Source organism: Prionailurus viverrinus, chromosome B3, assembly GCF_022837055.1.
Source record: "Prionailurus viverrinus isolate Anna chromosome B3, UM_Priviv_1.0, whole genome shotgun sequence".
Lineage (NCBI taxonomy): Eukaryota > Metazoa > Chordata > Mammalia > Carnivora > Felidae > Prionailurus > Prionailurus viverrinus.
In genome coordinates, this window is record NC_062566.1 from 57,132,754 (window position 1) to 57,154,731 (window position 21,978).

At 52.5% G+C, this 21,978-nt stretch overlaps 2 protein-coding genes and 1 long non-coding RNA gene across 5 annotated transcripts in view; 1 reads left to right on the forward strand and 2 right to left on the reverse strand.

The window, feature by feature from the left end:
* Window positions 1-315: 315 nt before the first annotated feature.
* ITPKA (inositol-trisphosphate 3-kinase A) lies at window positions 316-8,822 on the reverse strand. The gene is made up of 7 exons (XM_047861842.1): window positions 8,334-8,822; window positions 2,320-2,416; window positions 2,018-2,234; window positions 1,682-1,886; window positions 1,348-1,449; window positions 1,019-1,090; window positions 316-905 (listed from the first exon to the last, which is right to left on the reverse strand). The coding sequence occupies exons 1-7, from the start codon at window positions 8,820-8,822 to the stop codon at window positions 702-704; spliced, it is 1,386 nt and encodes a 461-aa protein (XP_047717798.1). The 3' UTR covers window positions 316-701.
* LOC125167565 (uncharacterized) lies at window positions 1,723-21,973 on the forward strand. Of its 3 annotated transcripts, none has more exons than XR_007152835.1 (5): window positions 1,723-1,879; window positions 7,279-7,513; window positions 8,114-10,129; window positions 10,646-10,706; window positions 21,685-21,973. It is a non-coding gene; the product is annotated as an uncharacterized LOC125167565 (long non-coding RNA). The 3 variants fall into 3 exon arrangements; XR_007152834.1 differs by lacking the exon at window positions 1,723-1,879 and having other exon boundaries at window positions 6,872-7,513; window positions 8,114-8,548; window positions 9,027-10,129; XR_007152833.1 differs by lacking the exon at window positions 1,723-1,879 and having other exon boundaries at window positions 6,872-7,513.
* RTF1 (RTF1 homolog, Paf1/RNA polymerase II complex component) overlaps window positions 17,425-21,978 on the reverse strand; it is a 51,604-nt gene continuing 47,050 nt past the window's right edge. Inside the window, exons 15-18 of the mRNA XM_047861841.1 lie at window positions 21,475-21,552; window positions 20,907-21,002; window positions 19,865-19,976; window positions 17,425-19,608 (exon numbers count right to left, since the gene is read on the reverse strand). Of these exons, the coding sequence (XP_047717797.1) occupies window positions 19,502-19,608; window positions 19,865-19,976; window positions 20,907-21,002; window positions 21,475-21,552 (393 nt within the window). The 3' untranslated portion in view covers window positions 17,425-19,501. The remainder of the gene's footprint in view (window positions 19,609-19,864; window positions 19,977-20,906; window positions 21,003-21,474; window positions 21,553-21,978) is intronic.

A 21,978-nucleotide genomic window follows, 5' to 3' on the forward strand; every position in this document is an offset into this window, starting at 1 on the left:
TCAGAGCTGGCCAGGCACCAGTGGACTCCCCATCCTGGAAACCAGCCCAGGCTTCCTGGAGAAGAGCTTGGACACTCCTAGCCTTTGATCTTTGGGACCAGAGGTTGAAATCGCCTCCCTCAGGAAGCCTTCTCTGGATTACCCTTCCCTCCCCAACCCATAAATGTCTTTCATCTGGGCAGCCCTCAACCCTACAAATGCCTCTAATAAAGAGCTCTTCTCATACCCTCCAGTGATCTGCCTAGACATGAAGGATGCTAGGGAAGTAAGAAAGGGACCAGAGGAGGGATGGGATGAGGCCTGAGTCACCAAAGCTGGTGTCTTTGAGTTTTATTGGCAAAGGCTGTCCATTGTAGTGTGGGAGGTTAGACCAATAGATCTAGTGTCTGCGAAATAAAATTCATTATCTGACCTCTTTAGAGAGATATGCAGCCCCCTCAAGAGAGCCGGGCTGAGGAAGGAGGCCATTGTCCCAGCCAGCCTCCCTACCCCCCCTCCCTGGGTTAATTAGTGCCATTGGTTCTGGGAACTCTGGGGCTTGTATGGGAGACAGCCCCCTGCTCGTGCAGTGCGTCCCATGGTGGTTGGCACTTGGCCTTCAGAACTGTGTGAACCTCCCGGCACCGCAGGGTTTCAGTCTCTGGCTGCATGCATGGTGTGGACACGGCCGCAGGTCCATCTGTCAGAACCAGGGCCCAGCCTCATCTCTCAGCCAGGCTGGCCAGGATGCTAATGAGATTGTCCAGCCCCAGCAAATAGCCGTCCTCGCGGTTGCCCTCCTCCCAGGGCCGCCGGTGGTCCAGGGTCTGGCCGTCGGGGAGGGGCGTGGTCTTGCCGAAGTCAATGAGCCACACACCGGCGCGATGGCAGTGATCGTGCACGAAGAGCAGCGAACTGCCGATCACCTGTCGAGCCCCACATGGTCAGGCCACGGCCCTTTCCTGGAGAAGCCCCCCATCCTAATCCTGCTGTAGCCCTCACAGGCCACAGCTCCCGCACCTGAGCCTACCCCTCTTACCTCGTGCCTCCTAAAGAACTCAGAGACCTCCAGGGTGTCCCGGATCTGCTGCAGGCGGTTCAGATACCTCCTCTGGAGAGAACAGGGTAGGAAAGGAAGGCAAATTAATTAAACACTAATTGAGCCTCTGCTAATATTAGGGGCCACGAAGCATACTTGGCTTGGCAAATACCGTGGTGAGGAAGACACAGGCCCCCCCCAGGTGGGATAAATGCTACGATGGGGGGGGGGGAGCGGGTCACGGCAAGGGAGCTAAACCGGATGACCTAGGGGCACCGCTCGTTTTCAGGTTTCCCCGACACCCCGGGGTTCTAGGATCCGGCGCTCACCAGCACTTCCGCATCCCCTTGCACAAACTCCTCGAAGACACGAATCACCTGCTCCCGGCTTCGCGTCGTCTTGAAGTCGGTGCTGCAGGAGCCATCAGCTTTCTGAAGGAGATGGGACAGGAAGGGTCAGGGTCCCCGTGTCTCTCCTCAGCTCAAGGGGAGAGGATCAGACTAGAGCAGCAGCAATACCTCCCAGGACGTTAGTTGCAGGGAGGGCAGAAAGGCCGCTAGAGGGTGCCTCGTGGTGGGGGTCAACAACAGGGCAGATACCGCACGGCGGGGTTAGGGCTGAGGGAGGGACAGAGCTCTGCAAAGCGAAGCGGGATTGGCCCACCTTGATGCCTTCGATGCGGAAGCCCAGTGTGGTGCTGGAACTGATGCCTTCTCGCCACTGCATGTAGCGTGGCTTGGTGACCGCGCGCTGCGCGTGCTCCTCCTCGGTAGGAGCCGCCGGGTCTACCGCCAGCATCTTCTTGTACATGTCCTTCCGCAGCTTAGGCCGCTCGCGGGCTTTGGTCAGCTCCTCTTCCAGGTAAGTCCTGCGGAGGCGCGGGCAGCGGCGGGGCGTAAGACGGCGCACACCTGAACCCGGTCCAGCGCGGCTTTGGGCACCCGGTAGAGCGCTCATCCCCTCCCTGAGTGCGCGCCCAGCCAGGCATGACACGTGTACCTGACGCCCATCTTGCAGTCAAGTACGCAGGGCCCATCGAAGCCGTCGAGCAGGTCCTGTAACTGCAAGTAGCTCTCGCCGTCGCGCTCCACCACGCCGTGGAAGGCGGGCACGCAGCCGCGCAGCGCGTCCGCCATGAGCCGCGCCAGGCAGTAGCGCTCCGGCTCTGAGCTGCGCTTCAGGATCAGCCCGCTGGTGCCAGCCGCCTTGAAACTCCCTGCAGACTGGCACCAGTTAGCGCTGCCTGGTCCCTTCCTACTCCAGACACCCACCCACCTCACCGGCGCCTGCCTTGTGCTCACCCGTGTGTCCAGCCAGCTGCACCCAGGCATAGCGCCTCTTGAAAGGGCTCATGACGGGCAGATTCACCATGGTCCGAATCTTCTGCCAGTGGCTTTTCTGAAAGCGACACGGTCCAGCGTGCACGTTGTCGTCTCAGCAGTGCTTAAGCCCGCCCTCCTTTGGAATAGGGTCTCCTGCCCCAACCCACCGCAAGTAGCTAGGGCCCCACGGTTCACTCACTCACTCAGTCACTCACTCAGTCACTCAGTCACTCAGTCACTCAAGGAAAGTTTATTGTGAGCCTATGTGGAGGACACTGAGATGGGCACAGGGTGATGGCAGATATCCAGCTTATGGACTGTGCTGAAAACAGCCTTGAATTTAATGCCAAAGGGCTCAGGTTTGCACCCCACTCCTGCTGCTCTGAGCTGTGTGGGCAGGTTACTAAAGTGCTCTGTCAAGGATTTAGAACTTTCCTGAGCTTGAACATCACCTGATGGTCACCCCGGTTAAAAAATGCAGCCGCTCAGGACTGCCCCAGGGGGAAATTCTAAGTAGGTCTGGGTGGAGCCAAAAATTTGCATTTCTAACATTGCCTCAGGAGATTCTGGGGCCTGAGAAACAGGCCTCTGAGTGTCAGTTTCTTCATCTGTAAAATGGGGAAATAATCACTCTCCCTGGGTTGTTATGAGTAGTAAATGAGGCTTGAGTGTGACAGGCTCCATCCTCCCCAGCCCCATTCCTTGGCATGAAGCAGAAACTGGACAAATTTGGATTCTTGTTTCGTTCACTTTGGACCATTGGCTACTCTCATTTAGGGAGACAAACATGGAAACAAACTTTTGCAAAGGCCCAGGACAGAGAGGCTAGCCTGGCAGGGCCTGGGAAAAGAATGGCTTAGGGCTCCCTGAGACCCTCTTGCTATTCCTGATGCCTTTTCACTCCTCACCAGTTGGCAAGGCTCGGGGCATCCTTGGTCTTGATCTAGACCCAGAAACCTGAGCCTTGAAAATAGGATGCAGAGCTGAGAGCCTATCATTTTAGATGAAACCGGGAAGGAAATGTAGATTTTGGTGTGCTTCTTGCCTCATGACCATGGCTTCTGGCCTCCACCCAATTCAGAGAGCAGCTCATACTCTGGACCTTTCCTTTTCCCACCCAAAACTCATCAACCCTGTGTCCACCCTCTAAAGTACACAGGTTTGCTCATCCAAACTGTGTGTCTGCTGCCTCCTCATAGGGGTACTTGCCTCAGAGGAGTTGCATATGTGTTGCAGGAGTTATAGGGCTGGAACACAGAAATACAGCCTCCCTGATCAGAGAGAGAGTTCCAAGAGGGAGAGGGAGAACTTGGCCTAAACAGGGGAAGTCTGCTGCTTTCCCATGGGGAGGAGATAGGGGTTAGTGACAGGGCACTGGAATCAGGCGTTCTGTCACTTTTTAGCTGAGTGAACCAAAGTGAGGATTTCATCTGTGTGAGCCTGTTTCCTCTGGGAGGATAGAGCTGCTGCCATAACACGAGCCACCATTTACTGACCGCCTACTGCCTGCCAGGCGCTTCTCATCTTCCATCAGAAAGCACTGCTCCTACTTTCCTACTGAAGTCCCTACATGGCACACTAGGGTGTGATCACGTGTCCAACCCCCAGGGATCTGGGGGTGTAGCCAGAAGCAGCCCACTAGAAACATGACATCTCTTTCAAAACTCCTTTTTTTACTCTTTAAATACATGCAAGGTTTGCATTCTGCTGCATAATAAATCCAAGTTTTATTATAAAACTCTCCCACCTCCAAATCTTCAAGTAAAATTCCAGGAAGATGTATGCGCCATGTGTATTCAGTGGCACCGTCCTATACCCCCTTCTCCCACTCATGATTTTCAAATCATTCACATGCAAAGCAAGAGCATGGGGTGGTAGCATTATTGCCATTTTACAGAAGGAAATCAAGGCTCAGAGGAGTTAACATCCCCTCACTCCCTGCCTCCAGCCTCCCGGCTTCTGGCTGAAGTTCTCTACCAGCCCAACCTCCTCCCCCATGTCCCAATTACCCCATCAGTTTCCAAAATCCATTCTACCACCCCAATTCCCTTTGGGGGGTCAAATGGGACCCTGCATGAGAAAGAGCTTTGTGTAAGATGAAGCAATCTGTCTGCTCTCTGGGGAAACACTGAGATCTGCCTGCAAACTCCTCTCTGTTGGCTGGACATCTCTGTTTTCATCCAAAGGAATGGGTTTAATGGTATGGTTTCAGGCAGCTTTAGGGGCCTACTGACAGAAGCTTGGGGACAGTGGGGCCAGAATGGACTTGGAGGGTATATCTAGTTCTGTAGCCACCCCAGGGGAAGAGGGAGCCAGCCCTGGGTTAGGTGAGATGGGAGAACCACACCATCCCTTCTTCTGGGATTTTGTGGGAGCAGTGAGTGGGGATGGAAGGTGGGAGATGGGCCCAGTAGAAGATTTAGTGCCTGCAGTCCCGGGCTACTGTCACTTGATTGATGCATGATAACACAGCACTGATTTGCTTCCAAGCTGAGGTAAAATGGGGTCATCACCTATTCTCCTCCAATTTTGTGAGGATCATATCAGCCAAGAGTAGCAGCAACTAAGGCTGGTTCCAGCCATGCAGGTTACAAGGGGGTTTCATCTGAACCCTCCCAGCCACTTCCTGAGGTTGGTAGGACAGAATTTAGCTCCCCTGCCAGTGAAGGATATGGTCAAACACGGAAGGAGTCTATGCAAGTATCAATGAACTCACCACCATCCATCTTAGGGAGCTGCCTCCTCCAGGGAACATAATGCAGATAAAAATGCATGTATTCAAAAAGGCTCCTGAAGAGTCATTCTTTAGTGGGTGGGCGGGAATTTTGGCACATGAACAACAGCAAGGAAGATATTTTTGAGCAGGTAAGGCTTTTATTATATGGATATCAAAAAGCAGATTTGTTATTTCTAGCTGGAAACAGGGCCAAAGCCCCAACCTTGGGCCCAGCCTACCCTCCATAGAAGTCTGGGAAACCAACTCACACCCAGAGGCTGCCTGGGCATCTTGGGGCAAAAAAAACCAGGAGAGCTGATTATGTGAAAGAGTCTTTGAGGAAGTCACAGGGGCACCTTCTGATCCTCACCCCTGGGGCTAGACAGGGACCATCTCTCTCTGGGAAGGGTTTGGCTGGACATTAGCCTCAGACCCTCCTTTGTCCAAGCTCCATTTGGAAGCCCTGAGGACTCCTGCTTCTTACAGCACACCAGATACTCATCCCCATTCTTCCTGACTCTGGCTCTGGCTCCCTACCTCCAGCCATTCAGTCTTGGGCTGAAGCACTCTGCCAGCCCAACCCCCTCCTCATGTTCCCATTGCCCTATCAAACCAGCATTCCCTGTGGTGGTGGTGGTGGTGGTGGTGGTGGTGGTGGTGGTGGTGGTAGTGGTGGTGGTGGTGGGAGCAATCAGTTTAAATTTATAAAATGATTTGCACTAAGGTATAAGTGACCCACGACTTCACCCTCCCAGGGGCATTTGCTTTTTAAAAAGGAAGTCTGTTAACCTAAATTCTGCTCTATAATTAGTGAAAAGTGAAGTGTGGGAGTTCTGGGTCCAGGACAGGATGGCATCAAGGTCTCTTTACCCATCCTAGAGCACTGAAAGAGGAGAACCAAATGAACAGGAGCCAGATACCCTCCCTACAGCAACACCCCAAAATTGTTTTAAGAGGCAGGCAAGGCCTAAGAGGACAGTCATGCTGGCTGCTCTTGGGGATAGGCCCCCAACTCCTCTCCTGATCTGTCTGGGTTTCTCTGCCCGTGACTTTTCCCTCTTCCAGAAGAAAGGCCCCAGGAAGGAGGCAGGCTGCCCAGTCCCAGGTTAGTACCCTGCTGGGAGCCCAGCTCCAGGCTATGGGCAGGCTATGTGGTGCTCCTAGGAGCTGGGGAAAGATCTGTCAGGCAGAGGCAAAGTGGAGACTTTCAGGGCTGCCTCTTGCTTCCAGCTATACCATTATCTACCCATGCCCTAGTGTCAGGGCCTGGCAAGCTGGGAGCTCCCGAGCTCTGCTGCAGGACCCTTCTCCCGGCGCATCCTTCACCGTCAGCCAACCGATGGCCTCAGCTTCCTGACTGGGGAAGCCCTGAAGGCAGCCTAGGCGGGCACTCCGTGCCGCTCCCCGACCGGCCGTGAGGCAAAGTCCGCGCCTGGCCCTTCCACGCGGGCGCAGGCAGCCTCTGTCAACACCTACTGGCTTATCTGCCGCCGCCGTGGCTGTTTGCCTTCGGGGAGGCCCCGGCGGGCTGGGGGTTGGGAAGGCCTGGGAGACGCAGCCTTGGAGCTGTAAGGGCCCGCAGCGGCCATCTGCTCCAGCTCCTGGCTGCGCCGATAGAAGGCGAAGCTCGGCGAGGGAGAGGCCAGCCGAAGACGCCTAGGGCACAGCTGCAGCTGGTCTTCGGAGTCTTGACCCCAGGCGGCGTGCCTATGTTGCAGGCAGGATTGGGCCCCGGGCCCTCCTCCGACTGTAGGCGGAAGAGGGAAACGGGGGCGGAGGGCGGGGGGGGGGGGGGGGGGGGGGCTTCCCTCCTGGCGTCCTTTCTCCTGATCCCGCCTCTCAGCTGTCAGAGATCTGACCCGGGGAACGGTGCCCCCAGAACTACTGCTCCGGATTTCGGAGGAGGTGGGAAAGGAGTCCTCTCACTGCCCCACATTCCACGGCTTTGGAGATTCCTCGATGGCACCCGCATCCCTCTGTGAGCCAGGGTTGTACTAGGAATGATCACGGATCAGGGAGGGGTATCCTTTTCATCCGCGGAGGAGAGAGGGACTCCCCGCACCCTACACCTGACTGCGGCGGGGTGTGTTCGTGTGTGTGCGTGTGTGCGCGTTTGTGTGTTCCTGCTCTATGAGACTTTTCCCTCTTGTACCTTACAAACCACGCTGCCTTCTGGAGAATGTAAGTCTCAGCGGGTAACTGATTCACAGATCCACTGCAAGTCGTTACAGGGTCTCCTCCACCTCATCCAGTCCGAACGAGCGGCGAAGCCCGGGTTCAGCAGGCAGAGGCCGCGCCTCAGGGCTCTCCCCACCGCGCCCAGTGTCCGCCGCTCTCACCGCCCTTCTGGGCAGGCTCGGAACCACCAGAGCCTGCGGGACGCCCTTCGCCTCTCCCTCCACTCCAGGGACACTTGCATAACGTGGATCTAGAGCAACTCCTTCGCGTTGACCGCGGGTATTTAAAGTATTTGGCCTTGGTTAAAACGAGGGGGTCAAGATGGCTATCCCGGGCGCCGCACACCCCTGAGGGGCAGGCATGGGAATGACTTCGCTGCACCCTGGCCGGGGTTATCTGAGGGTCAAACCTGGCACCGGAACAGCCAGGTTACCGGAGTAGGGACTAGCAGGCGGATCCCGCTTTTCAGCCTCAGTTTACCTCCTCCCGGCTTTCCTTAGGAGCAGGAAACCCGGGGAGGGCTGCGTCCCACTCCCTACCGGAGCCCCCAGCCCCAAGCCCCTCCCTTTTCTGCGTCCACATCTTGTGCGGGCGCCGGGAGCAGACGGCGGCGGTTCCCGAGCAGAGCCTGGAGCGCCTCTCCACTCCCACTCAGGAGAGGGAAACCGTGGCAACGGCGGGGGGTGGGGCCGCCGTGCGGGAGAGGGGGTGGGGAGAGAGGGAGACTCCTTCACCCCTCTCTCTTAGAGAGTTCGCGGGGCAAGACCAAGCCCCTCCGATCCCTCAGCCCCACTTCGCAGCCAGCAAGTCACGATCTCCACCTCCGCCCTACCCGGTGCTCGCGACCGGTCGCAGACTCCTCCTCCCTCTCTTTCTTAGACGCCCCAGGGCCCGGGCAGCGACCCGCAGGTGGAAGCCGGGTGAAAACTGCCAAGGAGGGAGGTCAGCCCAGCGCGTCCTTGAGAACCCCATGCTCCTGCTAAACAGGACCCCAGGCGGAGGGAGCTTAGCGCAGAAGTCGGCGCTCAGCCAGCTCAGAGCTGGGTCCGCCGCACGCAGCCCCCGCGCCCCGCGCTGGCCCCGCCCCCGCGGCCCATACCTGACCCACGTCCTCGCTGGCTTCCAGCTGCACGTTGCCGCGGCTCCGGCTTTCGCTGTCGCTCAGCAGATCGTCCTCTGAGTCCTCGGGCAGCGACGAGGAGCCAGTAGAGGAGAGCGACGAGGTGGAGAGGCGGCGCGGCTGCTGCAGGTGTGAGGAGCCCACCGCCGGGAGCCAGCCACCCTCCGGCTCCGGTGGCCCCGGGCTGGTCGGGGGTACGTCCGGCTCCTCAGCTGTCACAGTCAGCTGCGGGATCACCGGGGCAGGGGGAGCCCGCGGAAGCCCGTTCGGGACCTGTCCCCCACGCCTTTTGGCCCCGCGGGCCCGGGGCTCCCCTGCGGCGGCGGCGGCAGCGACCGCCGCGCAGCGCGCCTCGAAGAGCAGGCGCAGCTCCCCAACACTCCGGCGCGGAGCCCGCTCCAACCCCGGGCTGCAGGGCCCCGCGCCCCCCGGCCGCGCCATGCTCGTCGGGCCCCCGGGCAGGGTCATTTCCCCGCACGCGAGCCTCAGCGAAGCCCACCAGCCCGCGGCGCAGCGAGGACTGGAGACGCTCAGCGCCCCCGGCGCGAGACTGCCCCGAGGCGGAGCCTGCGCGGCTGCCCGCCTGGGCCCCGCCTCGGCCGCGCCCCCCGCCCACTCCTTTCACTTTCAGAGAAAGCGCGGGCCTCCAAGGGCTCCCTGTTGCTCCTCCAGGTGACCGGGAAGCTCAGACCTCGTGGACACAAAGTCAGGGCCTGGCCTTCGCAGCCTCTCTGTCCCCGCTCTCGAAGAGACCGGAGGGGTCGCTCCGGCCCCGGGCCCTACTGCCTTGGAGCTGGTCCTGCTCTCGCTCTCCTACCCAGTCCCTCCGGCTCCTTTCCACGATCCATCCTGGGCCAAGGATTCCTGGTCTCCGGGCTTTCCTTCAGCATGGAATGCAAGGCCATCAGCTTCCTGGGGAAGCCTCACCCCAGGGCGTGCGCCCAAGTGGGGACTCTGTCCTGGGCAAGACCTGAGGCTTCTTCCCCCCCAAGCTCCCCACTTCTCAGCCGGCAGAGAACAAGGTCAGGGGGGCGGGGCCTGAATCTCGCGGCGAGTCCTGGCGCAGTCCTGGGCAGCATCCCTTGGCTACTGGCTGGCAGGGGCTGTGCCCTTCTGACTCCTTTTTCTGTGGAATTCGGAGCGTGGAGTCTGCTGTGTGATCCTAAGCAAGTCATTTCACCTCCTTGAACTGTTGATTCTTTTCTGCAGGGTTGTCGTCTACCTCACAGAATTGCTAGGAGAATAAAATAAAATGAAAGATGTAAAATCTATACAATATGAGAATAGTTTTAGTGTGGGTGGTAGGAAGAGCCAGTCTCAGGTTCATCACACTCTAGATGTGATCTTTGACGTCTCTTCCCTTTGTAAATTTAGGGAAACCTCACCTGACCCAGAGTTGTGGCTGTGACAGGGTAAGAGAGCCATGACGCTGGCTCATCCGTGGCATCGTGGTGCAGTATTTGGCCACTTCACAAGTTAGTGGTCGGCTGAACTGCGGGACTGCTTTAAGTAGAGTTTGTATTTCACAGCATTTCTTGTCTTCCCCCAAAATGCCACCGGGGAGGATCCCTCCTCAGGTGCCTCGTGCCTCAGGATTGTTGGGGACCCTGTGGGGCAGGATGCCCCAGAAGGATTGCCTCTGATGCTGATGAAGGCCAAAAGAAGCTCTCCTTCCCCTCATCTCCCTTCAGCTAGATTCAAGGATGGCCAGGAGGAGACAAAAGGAGGGTTCACAGAGAGAGAATGGGAAGCTTCAGCAGAGCAAAAAGGAGAAGGTCCTGGGGGAATTGATGAAGAAAGTAAAAGTGTGGAAGGATGAGTGGAGGGGAAGGAGAGAAAGAAGGAAATACAGGAGTTTGACTATTCAGAGAACCTGGGAAATCACATGGCTACTTTCTGTGGGCACAGAGATCTAGAGGAGCCTGGGTGTGTGTGAAGGGTGTACTCTAGAGCTTGATGGCTCAAAAGCCATGTCTCCTGCACTCACTTCCCTCTTTCGGGGCTACCTTGGTCTCTGGTGGGACTGGTACTGCCCTCAGGGTAGGGGCAGGCTGGGGGCAAACCCGGGATGGGGAGAGTCAACAAGGACTCGCCAGAACTGAAAAGGTGGGAGGGAAATGAGAGGAGGGAACATGCACTGTGCACCTGTTAATGTTTGTGATATATATATATATATATATATATATATATATATATATATATATATAAACGACAATGTTGGAAGCACAAGCAAGCCAGGAGCTGACTGCCAAGAGAAAACTCAAGGGCAATTCTTTTTCTTCTTCTATTAGGCACTTGTCCTAAGCCCAGAAACCAAAGAAGAGCTCTTTGCCATATTTTCCAAGTGGAAAGGTAAGGACAAACTTGGGAATGGGTATTGAAATGAGAGCTAATTTCATAGACTTTTTAGAAAATGTTTGTTTATTTAGAGAGAGGAGGGAGCAGAGAGAGAGGAAGAGAGAGAATCCCAAGCAGGCTCCCTGCTGTTAGCACGAAGCCCAATGCAGGGCTTGACCTCACAAACAATGAGATCATGACCGAGAGTCAGCAGCTGCTTAACCAACTGAGCCACTCAGGGGCCCCAATTTCATAGACTTTTAGAGTGGGAAGGACCTTTAGGTGCATCCTGTTCTCCTCAAAACACAGGAGAAGTAACAAAGGAGTTAAATGGCTCAACCCAGGAGGTTACAGTCTTTGCACAAGGCCACACAGCTAGTTGGTGGAAAAGCCAGAGAGTCTTGGCTAGATCCACTGACTTCTATTCCTGTGCCGTGCATACTTTCTTTTATTAGCATCTTATAGTTCAGTCTCTAGTTCCTTATCCGAGGAAGGCAGAGTCTGCCTCCACCTACTACAGGCAGAAAGCATAGGGGCACATACTGGGGCAGAGCCAGGGGTCCCGATATAGCAGTGGGACAAGGTCAGGGGGCTCTCATGTTGTCTTAGTTGAGCCAGGAATGACCTTTCAAATCCTGGAATCATGTTGTTTGTGCCTCAGTTTCCACAGTTCTTGAAACTGTGAGTAGATGGCTACCCGTAGAGTGCTGTGGAGAAAATCAGACTACTATATACATGGAGGAAAGGCCTCTTGTGTGTTGCAAAAATGGGAAACGGGGGCATAGAGGAATGTTGCAAGGTTTTGATGGACATGAGGTGGCTAATCTGAGATAGGCCATGTGCGTCTCTCTGCCTTATTCACAAAGCCAGCTATGTGTCTGACGAGAAAACTGATCTCTCTTCTTCTGTGGCATCTCAGTTCAGGGATCCTCCTGTACCCTTGAGGCCTTCTCTCTAGAGTGTCTGAGTCTTCACTCCTCTCCATGGCTTTCGGGATTTATCAGGCCTGGGAGCTACATCCCTCCTAGGCAGTAAAGACAGTGGGCACAAAGCTGGGAAAGGGGGAGGCCTGGAAAATAGGGTGTGTGAGGTGAGGGTTTTCTGGAGGCTTGGTTTCATTCCCCAACCTGCCTTATTTAGCTCTGCCCCTCTCTCCCCACCCTGAGGGGCAGGAGTAAAGTCACTGCTCACCATTCCCTGCCAGGCACAGGACTAATTTCTTCTTCCCAAGAGCCACAGGCAGGCCCTTTCACCTGAGGGAGAAAGGACAGAGCACTGCCTTTGCTTTGAGGGACCTTGAAAGCTTCCCCGGAGAAAGCAGAGCCTCTATAGTGTGTGCATGTGTGTGTCTGTGTGTTGGGGGCAGGGTGGTGGCAAATCTTCCTCTGGACCAAGTGATACAGGTTCTTATTCTGGTCAACAACTCCTAGATGTGCTCTGTGAGACCTGGTGTCCTCCAAGGGACTTCCTGACCCCAAGATTCCAATATTTTGTGACAATACCTGTGATCCATTCATTGATTCACAGTGAAAACAAACTTCCCTTGAGCAGTTTCCTCAAACCAGGCACTGTGCTAGGTGAAAAGGATACAAGGAGTAGTTCCTATAATGACCTCCCTTCATTATATGGAATGGTGGTGTATCATTTTACATTGTCTTCTGGAGAAAGGAAACCAGAAAGGACCCATCAGAAAACAGGCCCCAGGGTGCTACATGGCTCTTTTTCCAAGGGGCTGTCACTAAGACCTTGCCCTTTCAGAGGCTCCATGCATCCCAACCATTCCCCATCCTGGTCAGTCTGGGGCCCATCTCTGCCCAGAACAAACTAGAGAGGGCGCTGGAGGGCTGGCCAAAGCCAGGGCCAATGGCAACTTGAGGGTGGGGTTAGAATTGGAGGTCTCCTTCCTCCTGGGAAGAGAAGTGAATGGCTGTTTTCACCTGACAGCCCCAGACCCTTTTCTTTGAGAAGGTTTCTCTTCCTTCCCCATGCAATCTCTGACCTCATTATGGATAGACCTGATGGGAATATTCTGGGATTTCGAGCTAGGCTAGTTTAGCAGGGCTGGGGATCCAGCAGCCTTTGCTGACCCTTCACCATCTGAATCACTCTGGTTTAAAACAAACAAAATGTGTCACCGCGCCTGTGTATGCGCAATAAGAACATTTTCTCTCCTGACACACTTCAGAAACAAGGTTTCCCATCCCTCCCAGGAGCCTGTGTTCCTGTGGTTCTCCCTCCTCCCTCTCTTCATAACTCAGAACCCACAGGATCTCTCCCGCGGCCTAGTGGAGGCAGAGGGGACCGAGAGCATATGAGGTCAGGGATGCGGCTGCCTGGGAAGGAACTGCTCTGAGAATGCTATGGGTGCCTGTCGGTCGGCCTCTGTCCCCGAGGTCCCCCCCCCAGGACACCTCCCTGAATCTTGTGCCCGAGGGCGTGGGTGCCTCCCCTAATTCCATTGGTGACCTCTCTGCAGCCTGACTTCCACCCCTGGTGCTAGGCGGCCGACTCCATAAGGCATCCGGTGGCCGGACAAAAAGAGCCACCGGGAAGTCGCGCGCAGGCCCCAAGACGCGGGTGTTGAAAACCGAGGCCCCGCTCCCAAATCCGGGATGTCGCCGGGAAGCGCATCCTGCTGGCGTCCACGGCTGGAGGTGCGCGCGCACGTGCGGGCAGCCGGCCCCAGTGGGCGAGCCCAAGTCAAGGGTGTTGGCTCGTCCGGGCTGGGCGGCACACTAGCCCTGGGGTGAACGGGCCTACCTGCCGCAGCCGCGTTTCTCGCTGCCTTTGGTCGACCCCAAAGGACTGGGCGCTGCGGTCCGGGAACAGGATGGGAGGGACAGGTGGGACCGAATGCCCCAGAACGCGTCGGCTCCGCTGGACATCCGCTTGCCCCCCTTCCCTCCACCACATTTACTGGGCGTTTCCTAAGTGCCAGGTGGCGCTGGGTGCTGCGGATATGCGGCAGACCCAAGTAGCTAACAGGCTCAGGGTGGGGACTCATAAATTATTACCTGGTGAGTGCTGCCCTACATTACCTGGTGAGTGCTGCTCTAGGGAGAGCCAGTAGAAGGTGCTCCCAAACCAGATTGGGAGGGGAGATCAAGGAAGGCTTCCAGGAGGAGGTGACCTTTCGGCTGAGCTCTGTAGGGTGAGGAGGTGTTCTCCAAGGAAAATCAGTGGAGATAGAGCAGTGCATTCCAGGTTAGAGGTGAATGTGTCTGTGGCTGAGCAAGACCTGGTCTCCGCCTACACTTTTTTTTTTCTTTTTTAATAGTTTATTGTCAAGTTAACTAACATACAGTGTATACAGTGTAGTCTTGGCTTCGGGAATAGATTCCTGTGATTCATCACTTACATACAACACCCAGTGCTCATCCCAACAAGTGCCCTCCTCAATGCCCATCACCCATTTTCCTAGCCTCCCCCCAACCTCTTCCACCCATCAACCCTCAGTTTATTCTCTGTATTTGAGCATCTTATGGTTTGCCTCCCTCTCTGTTAACTTATTTTTCCTTCCCTTCCCCTATGGTCTTCAGTTAAGTTTCTCAAATTCCACATATGAGTGGAAACATGTATCTGTCTTTCTCTGACTTATTTCACTTAACAAAATACACTTCAGTTCTATCCACATTGTTGCAAATGGCAAGATCTCATTCTTTTTCATCAGGGGTAGTATTCCATTGTGTGTATGTATGTATATATACATACCACATCTTCTTTATCCATTCATCAGTTGATGGACATTTGGGCTCTTTCCATAATGTGGCTATTGTTGATAGCGCTGCTATAAACTTTGGGATACTTGTGCCCATATGAATCAGCACTCTTGTATCCTTTGGATAAATTTCTAGTAGTGCTATTGCTGGGCTGTAGCGTAGTTCTATTTTTAATTTTTTTTTTTTTTGAGGAACCTCTACACTGTTTTCCAGAAGGGCTGCACCAGTTTGCATTCCCACCAAAGTGCAAGAGGGTTCCCCTTTCTCCACACCCTTGCCAACATCTGTTGCTTCCTGAGTTGTTAATTTTAGCCACTAGGACCAGTGTGAGGTATCTCAATGTGATTTTGATTTGTATTTCCCTGATGATGCGATGAGCAATGTTGAGCATCTTTTCATGTGTCTGTTCTGCATGCACTTTTCAAACCAGGGTCACTGACAGCTGAAAAAGAAAAAAAATTCCTTTGATATTTTAAAGAAGGCATCGAGATAGTCCTTGTGGGAAAGATCAGAACATTTTCTTAGTCATCTTTACACATATTTTCCAGTTTGGTACTGCTTGTATGTTTTAATTACTCTTGGTGGTGGTGAGTAGGTCAAGCCTCACAATCTTTGAGATTGCTGGGGTGGTGGTGAGGTGGGAGTCTTCTGAGCCACTTTCAGACTGTCCATTCTGGAGAGAACATAAGCAGCAAGGGCAGGCCAAAAAGCAGCTCTGCTTCCCTGGACTTTCCCCAGACCCGCTCCAGTGCCCACGCTCGTAATCTCAACCTGAAAGCAGAATTTCTTGACCCTGGAGGTGGTTGCTGCCAGGAGTTCCTGAACTAAGTGCTTCAGCTTCTGGAGGCTCCGCTGCCCCCCACTCTGCCTGGTTTCCTACAGCTTCCACCTTGTCTCTCAACTCACTGCCCACTCTATCCCAACCCCCTGCCCCCGCCACTCTGCCCCTGAAGTCTCTCCTCCCAAGAACAGTGGCCTCTGCTCTAACAACAGCATTATTGAACCCCTTCTGGGGAAAGGTACACTTAATCTTTAAGACCACTCTGACAGATGTTACGTTGTAAAGATGGGAGATTTGTGGCTCAGAGGAGTTAACTAGCTCAGGCCTAGGTAGTAAGTGGCAGAGCAGGGATATGAACCCTGTACTGAGCCTGCAGTGTCCTGTGGCTCCTGGCTCTCCTTTGGGTCCAGAGCACCGTCTGGAATCCCTAGATGTGCCTATGCTGCAGTAGCTGAGCCCCCACGCAGAGCCAAGAAACTCCAGCTCCAGGTTCTGCTCAGCCAGGACTGGGGCTGGCCTGGGGAACCCTGCAGAGAAGGCAGGCTACCCCTTGGCCCTCTTTTAGTGCTGCTGTTCCCTCCAGCCCCCCAACACTTTCCTCCTCAAGGGAGCTCAGAGGCCCTCAGTGGTCAGTGAAGTCACGCAAAAACTCCATGCTGGAGGTTGATGGTTTCCTAGTTCCCAAGAGGTGCTGGACACTGCCACCCAGGATTACCCAAGGAAAGCTGCCCACACCAAGGCCAGAAGATGAAGTTGACTGACCCTGCACCTCTTGCCCTTCCACATCTCTCTGTCTATGGCAGCTTCCTTTCTGCTCTCAGGTATGCCTGCCCCAAGGCACTGCATCCTGGGAGACGCAGGGCTGTTTTCTGCCCAGAATCCCTGCTCTCTAGGGCCTAGCCAGCCCACTGCTGCCAGCACTCAGGTAGTGGGAGTGTTGATGAATTGGGAGAAAACCTCATTGGGCACAGCTGCTGGGCGAGCCCTCTCCAGGTGGGTACTGGGACCCACCTCTCCCAGTACCAGAGGCAGGCTTGGACTGGGATCCTACCATTGTCACCTCACACCTTCCCATCTATAAAGGGAAATAGATGATCCAGGATTTTGCTTCCTAAAGCATGGCCAGAAAGTTTTGAGACACATCCTCAGCGAATGAGGGAGTGGAGGCGTTCCAGATCTCCCTAGCTTGGGGGAATCGATGAAAGACTATCAGTATTTTCTCCATGGTCACCAGTCCCTGGGTTCCCTCTGCACACTCATGATAGGCAGGAGACAGCGTAGCAAAGGCCAACTGAAAGCTTGGAAGCACCAGCCTCTCACTAGGGCTAGGCAGTGTTATCAGGGCCCTACCTAGTTCTGTTAAAGGTTGCTGGTATCTTCCAAGATAGGAAGTAAACCAGGCCAAGTGGAGGGCTCCCTGGCTGTAGACAACTACCATACTAGAGAAGCTTCTGGGTAACCAGGTTGCTAAAGAGTTGAAAGCAGTCACTTTCACTTTTGGGGGGTGTTAGGCTAAGAGAAGGGGAAGGAGGGAAACCAAGCAAAAGAGAGGCTTTCTTGGACTTTGAAAACATGACTTTGAGAGTTGCCACTGAGGATGCAATCCTTGGATTAATTCCGATCCCCTTGTTAAAACAGGGTGTAAAGTTTATTTACAATTATCTGTACAGTTTGAGTGACAGCTCGGGACTTCACAGAAACAGAACAAAAGCATTCTTTCTGAAGGGAAGTTGCAGGCAGACTTTCCCTGCACCTGTCAGAAGCAAGACAGACAAACAGACCTATACATCATGAGCCAGGCATATGGACATTGGCCTTTTTGCCTCTTGGAAGGAAGTGAAAAATGTGTTAAACAGCCTTAGGTGCCGCACCCTTCAACACTGAAACCACATGGAGTGGGGGAGGTGTGGAGTAGGGAGCCATGGCAGCAACTCCCCAGCGTAAGAAATACCTCAAGTGAACAGCCAAGAAGCCCAGCTGGGGGTGGGGGTGTGGGGGCTGTGGAGGAGGGGTGTGTGATAAAGCCAACATCTTCTGCCCGGTCAAGATCTTGGTTCAGAGGCCCTGCCTCAGTGGAGATTGGAGACAAATTCTCAGTCCTGATTCCAATCACCAAGGAGACGACTCAGGTGATAAGTTGGTTGGCTTCTCTCCTCGCTGTGTTTTGGCATCTCAGAACGAAACTTTTGGCAGCTGTGTGTGGGGAGGTAGTGGCAAAGTGGCTACAGTGTGATGCAGTTTTAATAAAAATTTTATTACACAGCCATAATGTAATCGACACTTCTCCAAATCCAAATGATACTAAATACAGATCTACATGGTGGATCAGAATGACTCCAGCAAATTATATGGATTCTATAATTTCATGTCTTTTAAAACCAGAAAGAAAAAACAGTCCAGGTTTGTCATGATAGGAGAGGTCCCAGCAGCTTCCAGGGCTCTGCTGGAGTCTGGGCAATGTTTAGCAGTCTGTGATTCCACATTTACACAACAGTCTATAAAGGGTTTCGGTCAATGGACTATTCAAGTATATATGATTTTAATGAGTCCATTGCCCACCTTAGCCCAAGCGAACTGCATCACAGCTACCACAGAGCTATGTTACAGTCACAGTTTACCAATTTTACAGTCACAATACTTTTAAAAAACCATCCATTGCTGTTTTTTTTAAAATAAAAAAAGTGTAAACTAAGTTAAAGCAACACCGAGGCTCTACTAAACCCAGAAGAGTCACCAAGTTCATTTTGTATGTTTAAATACAACGTAAGTCCATGATTTCCCATCATCCCACTTCCTTACAGAAAAGTAGGGTGATGAAGTACAAAGCAGAGCTTCTAAATTCCTCTCCCTCTTGTGGGACTCAGCAGCTCTCAGCTGTTTCTTTAGCTTAGTTCTTGGTATATATAGTCAGCTGTACTTTGTTCTGAAAAGATTTGTTAAATGCCACTTTTATTTACACTTGGAGCTTTACACCTGAGAATGATTATCAAGCAGTCAGCTTATCTCTTTTCAAACATTTCATAAAGACATACACACTTCTTTGCTGGCCTCACCCTAGCTGCACAACAATATATATGCTTACCATATATATATGTATACACACACACAAAACTGCACATGCTTGTAACATTTGCAACCTAAATCTTTTTGTGTTCGTTCTCTCCACATTCACGTTGAATACTTTCTCTTAAAAAACAAAACATTATTCTTTCCGAAAGAGCAAAACAGAATCACTAGGAAGAGACAAGAACATGGGGTGGGAAAAAGACACTCTATGTTCAGCCGAGAAGCTGTAGGCTGTACCCATGGGTTGAGCAAGACACCTGCACTGCCTTCTCTGCTACCTGGCCGTGGGCTTCCCTCCCACCTGCCAGGACACAGCCTACAGGGCAGGGGGCAAACTGGGGTGTTTTCTCTGAGGTGGGGGAGGTGGGGGGCGGGGAGAGGATGTGGGGGAGGGTATGTTACACAGCTACAGCAGTCAGGCCTGTTTAGTAAGAAGAATCACATTTAATGAGTTTCTTTCTTGCAGTTTCAGATGCTCATGTACAGCTGAAAAAAATCTGAAACAGCTATAGACCCATGACAGACCGATACAAAGAGTACTGCATTTTAAAAAAATGATAAAAAAATCCACGCACTTACAGACACACACAAACACACACGTACGTACGTACACACACACACACACACACACTCTCTCTCTCTCTCTCAAACATCCCCCCCTCCCTCCCCACAAATGTACACTTTTTGGAAACTAAATTGGATTTGAAAACCTCTCTTCTGCAGAGATGGGAAGAAGAGAAAGATGAGGAGAGAGGGAGGAGGGCTGCAGGTGCCCAGTCCCCACTCCCTCCACAAGTGTCCGGAGCCAAATGTTCAATGGTTGGGTCCAAGGCAGCCCGCGGAGGCGGCCGCCCAGTGCTGCTGCTGTCGCCCCCAGGGGCTACAGCAAGAATCCCAGCTCCACGCTAATACTGAATGTGTGCAGAGTGGCCAATGAACTGTGCTGGTTTTTTTTTTTTTTTTTTTTTAAAAAAAAAAAAAGGCAAACACAAATCTAAAGACATGGATAAAACCCAAGAGAGCCCAGGCCCACACTGGGTGAGAGGCCTGGGGGGTTGGTGGGAGATGGTGCAGACAAGGGAGGTCTATACAGCAAATGGTTTATATTACAGATGACTGGCAGTTTAGAGTCTCTTCCCAGTTCTACTGCTGCTCCAGCCCAAAGAGGGCAAATCAAAGGAAAAGAGGAAAGGTGGGACACTGTGATGGGGCATGCAGGGTCAGAAGCAGCAGGCTGGGTGCGCTCAAATAAGCCCTCGCCGTTTTTTGTAGTCTTCCAAGTTTAGAGATCTCCTTGGAGCCCCATCTTTGGCTGGTGGAGCCTTGGAGGTGATGGCCAAAGCCTTTGACTCTGTGGGAAAGAAGAGCAAATTGGCATCTGAGGCGCCTACGAAGTCCTTTGAGTCTCCTGCTTCACTCCTTCCAGTCGGGTTGACTGTCCCTGCTCCCTCTCAAAACATGCCCACAGCCCCACTTACTCTGGCCTCTATAAATAATGATGAGCAGACACCTGCACTTCTTCCCTAAAATCAGGCCTCCCCACTGACTGAGAGAGCCATGTTGCCATCTGGTCCTCAGCCATCACCACTCCCCCCACCTGTACCTACCTGAGCTGGGAACTTGTAAATCAATCTTCACATCGAAATCATGTACTTTGAACAAATCTTCTGAGAGGTCACTGGCTGACTTAGAATTCAAATCTTTATCTTTTCCCTGACCCTGCAATGTGAAGAGAAAAACTAACTATAAAAGCATAAATACAAGAGGACTTCAAGCAGCAGCGGTCACTAATAGTAAAAAAAAAAAAAAAAGCTAAGGCCCTTTTCTGATTCCTTCCCTCAGAGGGAGGACAGGAGAGGCCATTAAGGTGGTTTCTTTTCTGAAGCCTGAAAGAGGAGAGGGAAGGCTCATGTCTGTGGTGTGGGGCAGAAAGGGTGGGCTTAAGACAATAAGTTACTTTCTGACCCAAGGTTTCAGGAATTCCTGGGACAGTGTGGACTCCACAGGAAAAGACCTAACTTAGGCAAAAATCTGCTTCTAAATTGGCAGTTTCTCTACTTAACATTCTAGTTTTCTTTTTTTTTTAAATTTCTTTAAAGTTTATTTATTTTGAGAGAGCGAGCCAGTGTGAGGGGGGCAGAGAGAGAGAGGGAGAGAAAGAATCCCAAGCAGGCTCCACACTATGAGCCTGGAGCCCAACTCAGGGCTTGAACTCATGAACCATTACATCATGATCTGAGCCGAAACCAAGACTTGGACGCTTAACCAACTGAGCCATCCAGGTGCCCCTGACATTCAGTTTTCAAAGAGCTTTCACCTTTGCAACGGTCTGATGCTTACGTGTCATCAGTTCCTCCTAGTACCCTGCGGAGCAGCAGGATATAGAGTATTATCCCCATTTTACATAGGAGAAAATGTGGCTCAGAGGGCTAGATGTCAGTTGCCTAAAGCTGTAATCAAGGCTTTAGTTAAGTAGTGGTGTTGGGTTTAGCACTTAGGTTGTCTGGCTATAATTCAGTAGCTGTTTATTACATTTGTAAACAATCAGGACGGGGAAAGGGATGCAAGTGAAAGGCTATGTTCCTCCAGGTGGGAGAGATCGCCCCAATGAAGCCAAGCGTCTAGGCCACAGGACAGTGCTGCACTTGCCTTGCTCATTTCCTTTGGAGCATCTGGTAACACTCCAGAACCGTATTTTGCATTCAACTGGGCCAATATGGCAGCTTGAACAGCCGGGTCTCTGGACTGAGAGAGAAAATCAAGTTATTTTAGAGATTTAACGCTCACACAGTCCTACCGCCGACCACCACTAACATCACAAGCACCACAGTGGACCCATCAGCAGCTCAGTGGGGTTTTCCTCAAGGCAGCAAAAAAGAGGCAATTAAAAGCTTTGAAGCCCAGCCCAGGCCAGCCTGGCCCTAGGTGGCCCAGCCCACACATTCCTAGCGTCTGCCACATTGGTAAACCCACCCTGCCAAAGGAGGGGTTAGTCCAGACGTTTCTACAAATCCATGCCAGGTTTTCACTACCTATATGTCCTATAGCAAGATAAAAAAAAAAAAAAAAAAAAGAGATAGCCAGACCCAAGAGTTTGAGGCAAGCAAATCCCACTAAGACAACATTATTTTTAACTTCCTTATTAATCTCCTAATGGAATTCATTTTATGTCCTAGAATCTAGGTCCTGACTAAAAACGTCCTCTTTAGGCACTCACATTAGAAACGATGGTAGGTTTGCACTGCCGCCTGGTAAAGGGATCCATCTGTTGGTTTTTCATGTTGTGACTTTCAGCCTGAAACAGAGAGCATGCGTTACAGAACTGCGTCTCTTTCCCCGCCTTCACTTATCCTAGCTTACACATACGTAATAGTCTTTGCAAGAGCTTAAAAGAGTCAAAGTCATGTATCATCCTCTTCTCTTCAAGAACACCAGACCAGATATGGGAGCAACAACAAAAGAACAAAACTGGAAACCGAGAAAGACGAACACCTGTGGAGCAGAATCTATGGGATGGGGAGGGATAAGAAGGGCAGAAGACTGCTGCTTTTCACTATAAATCAATACGTCTTATGGGTCTATGTGTGCCCACAAACACGTGGATGTGAAGAGTACGTGTTACTTCAATAATTAAAAAAATTAACTGGAGCAAGATGTATAGAAGATTTCATATCATTTTATTAATTAAAATGGTCTTCAGTGATCCAAATAAAGTTGTTTA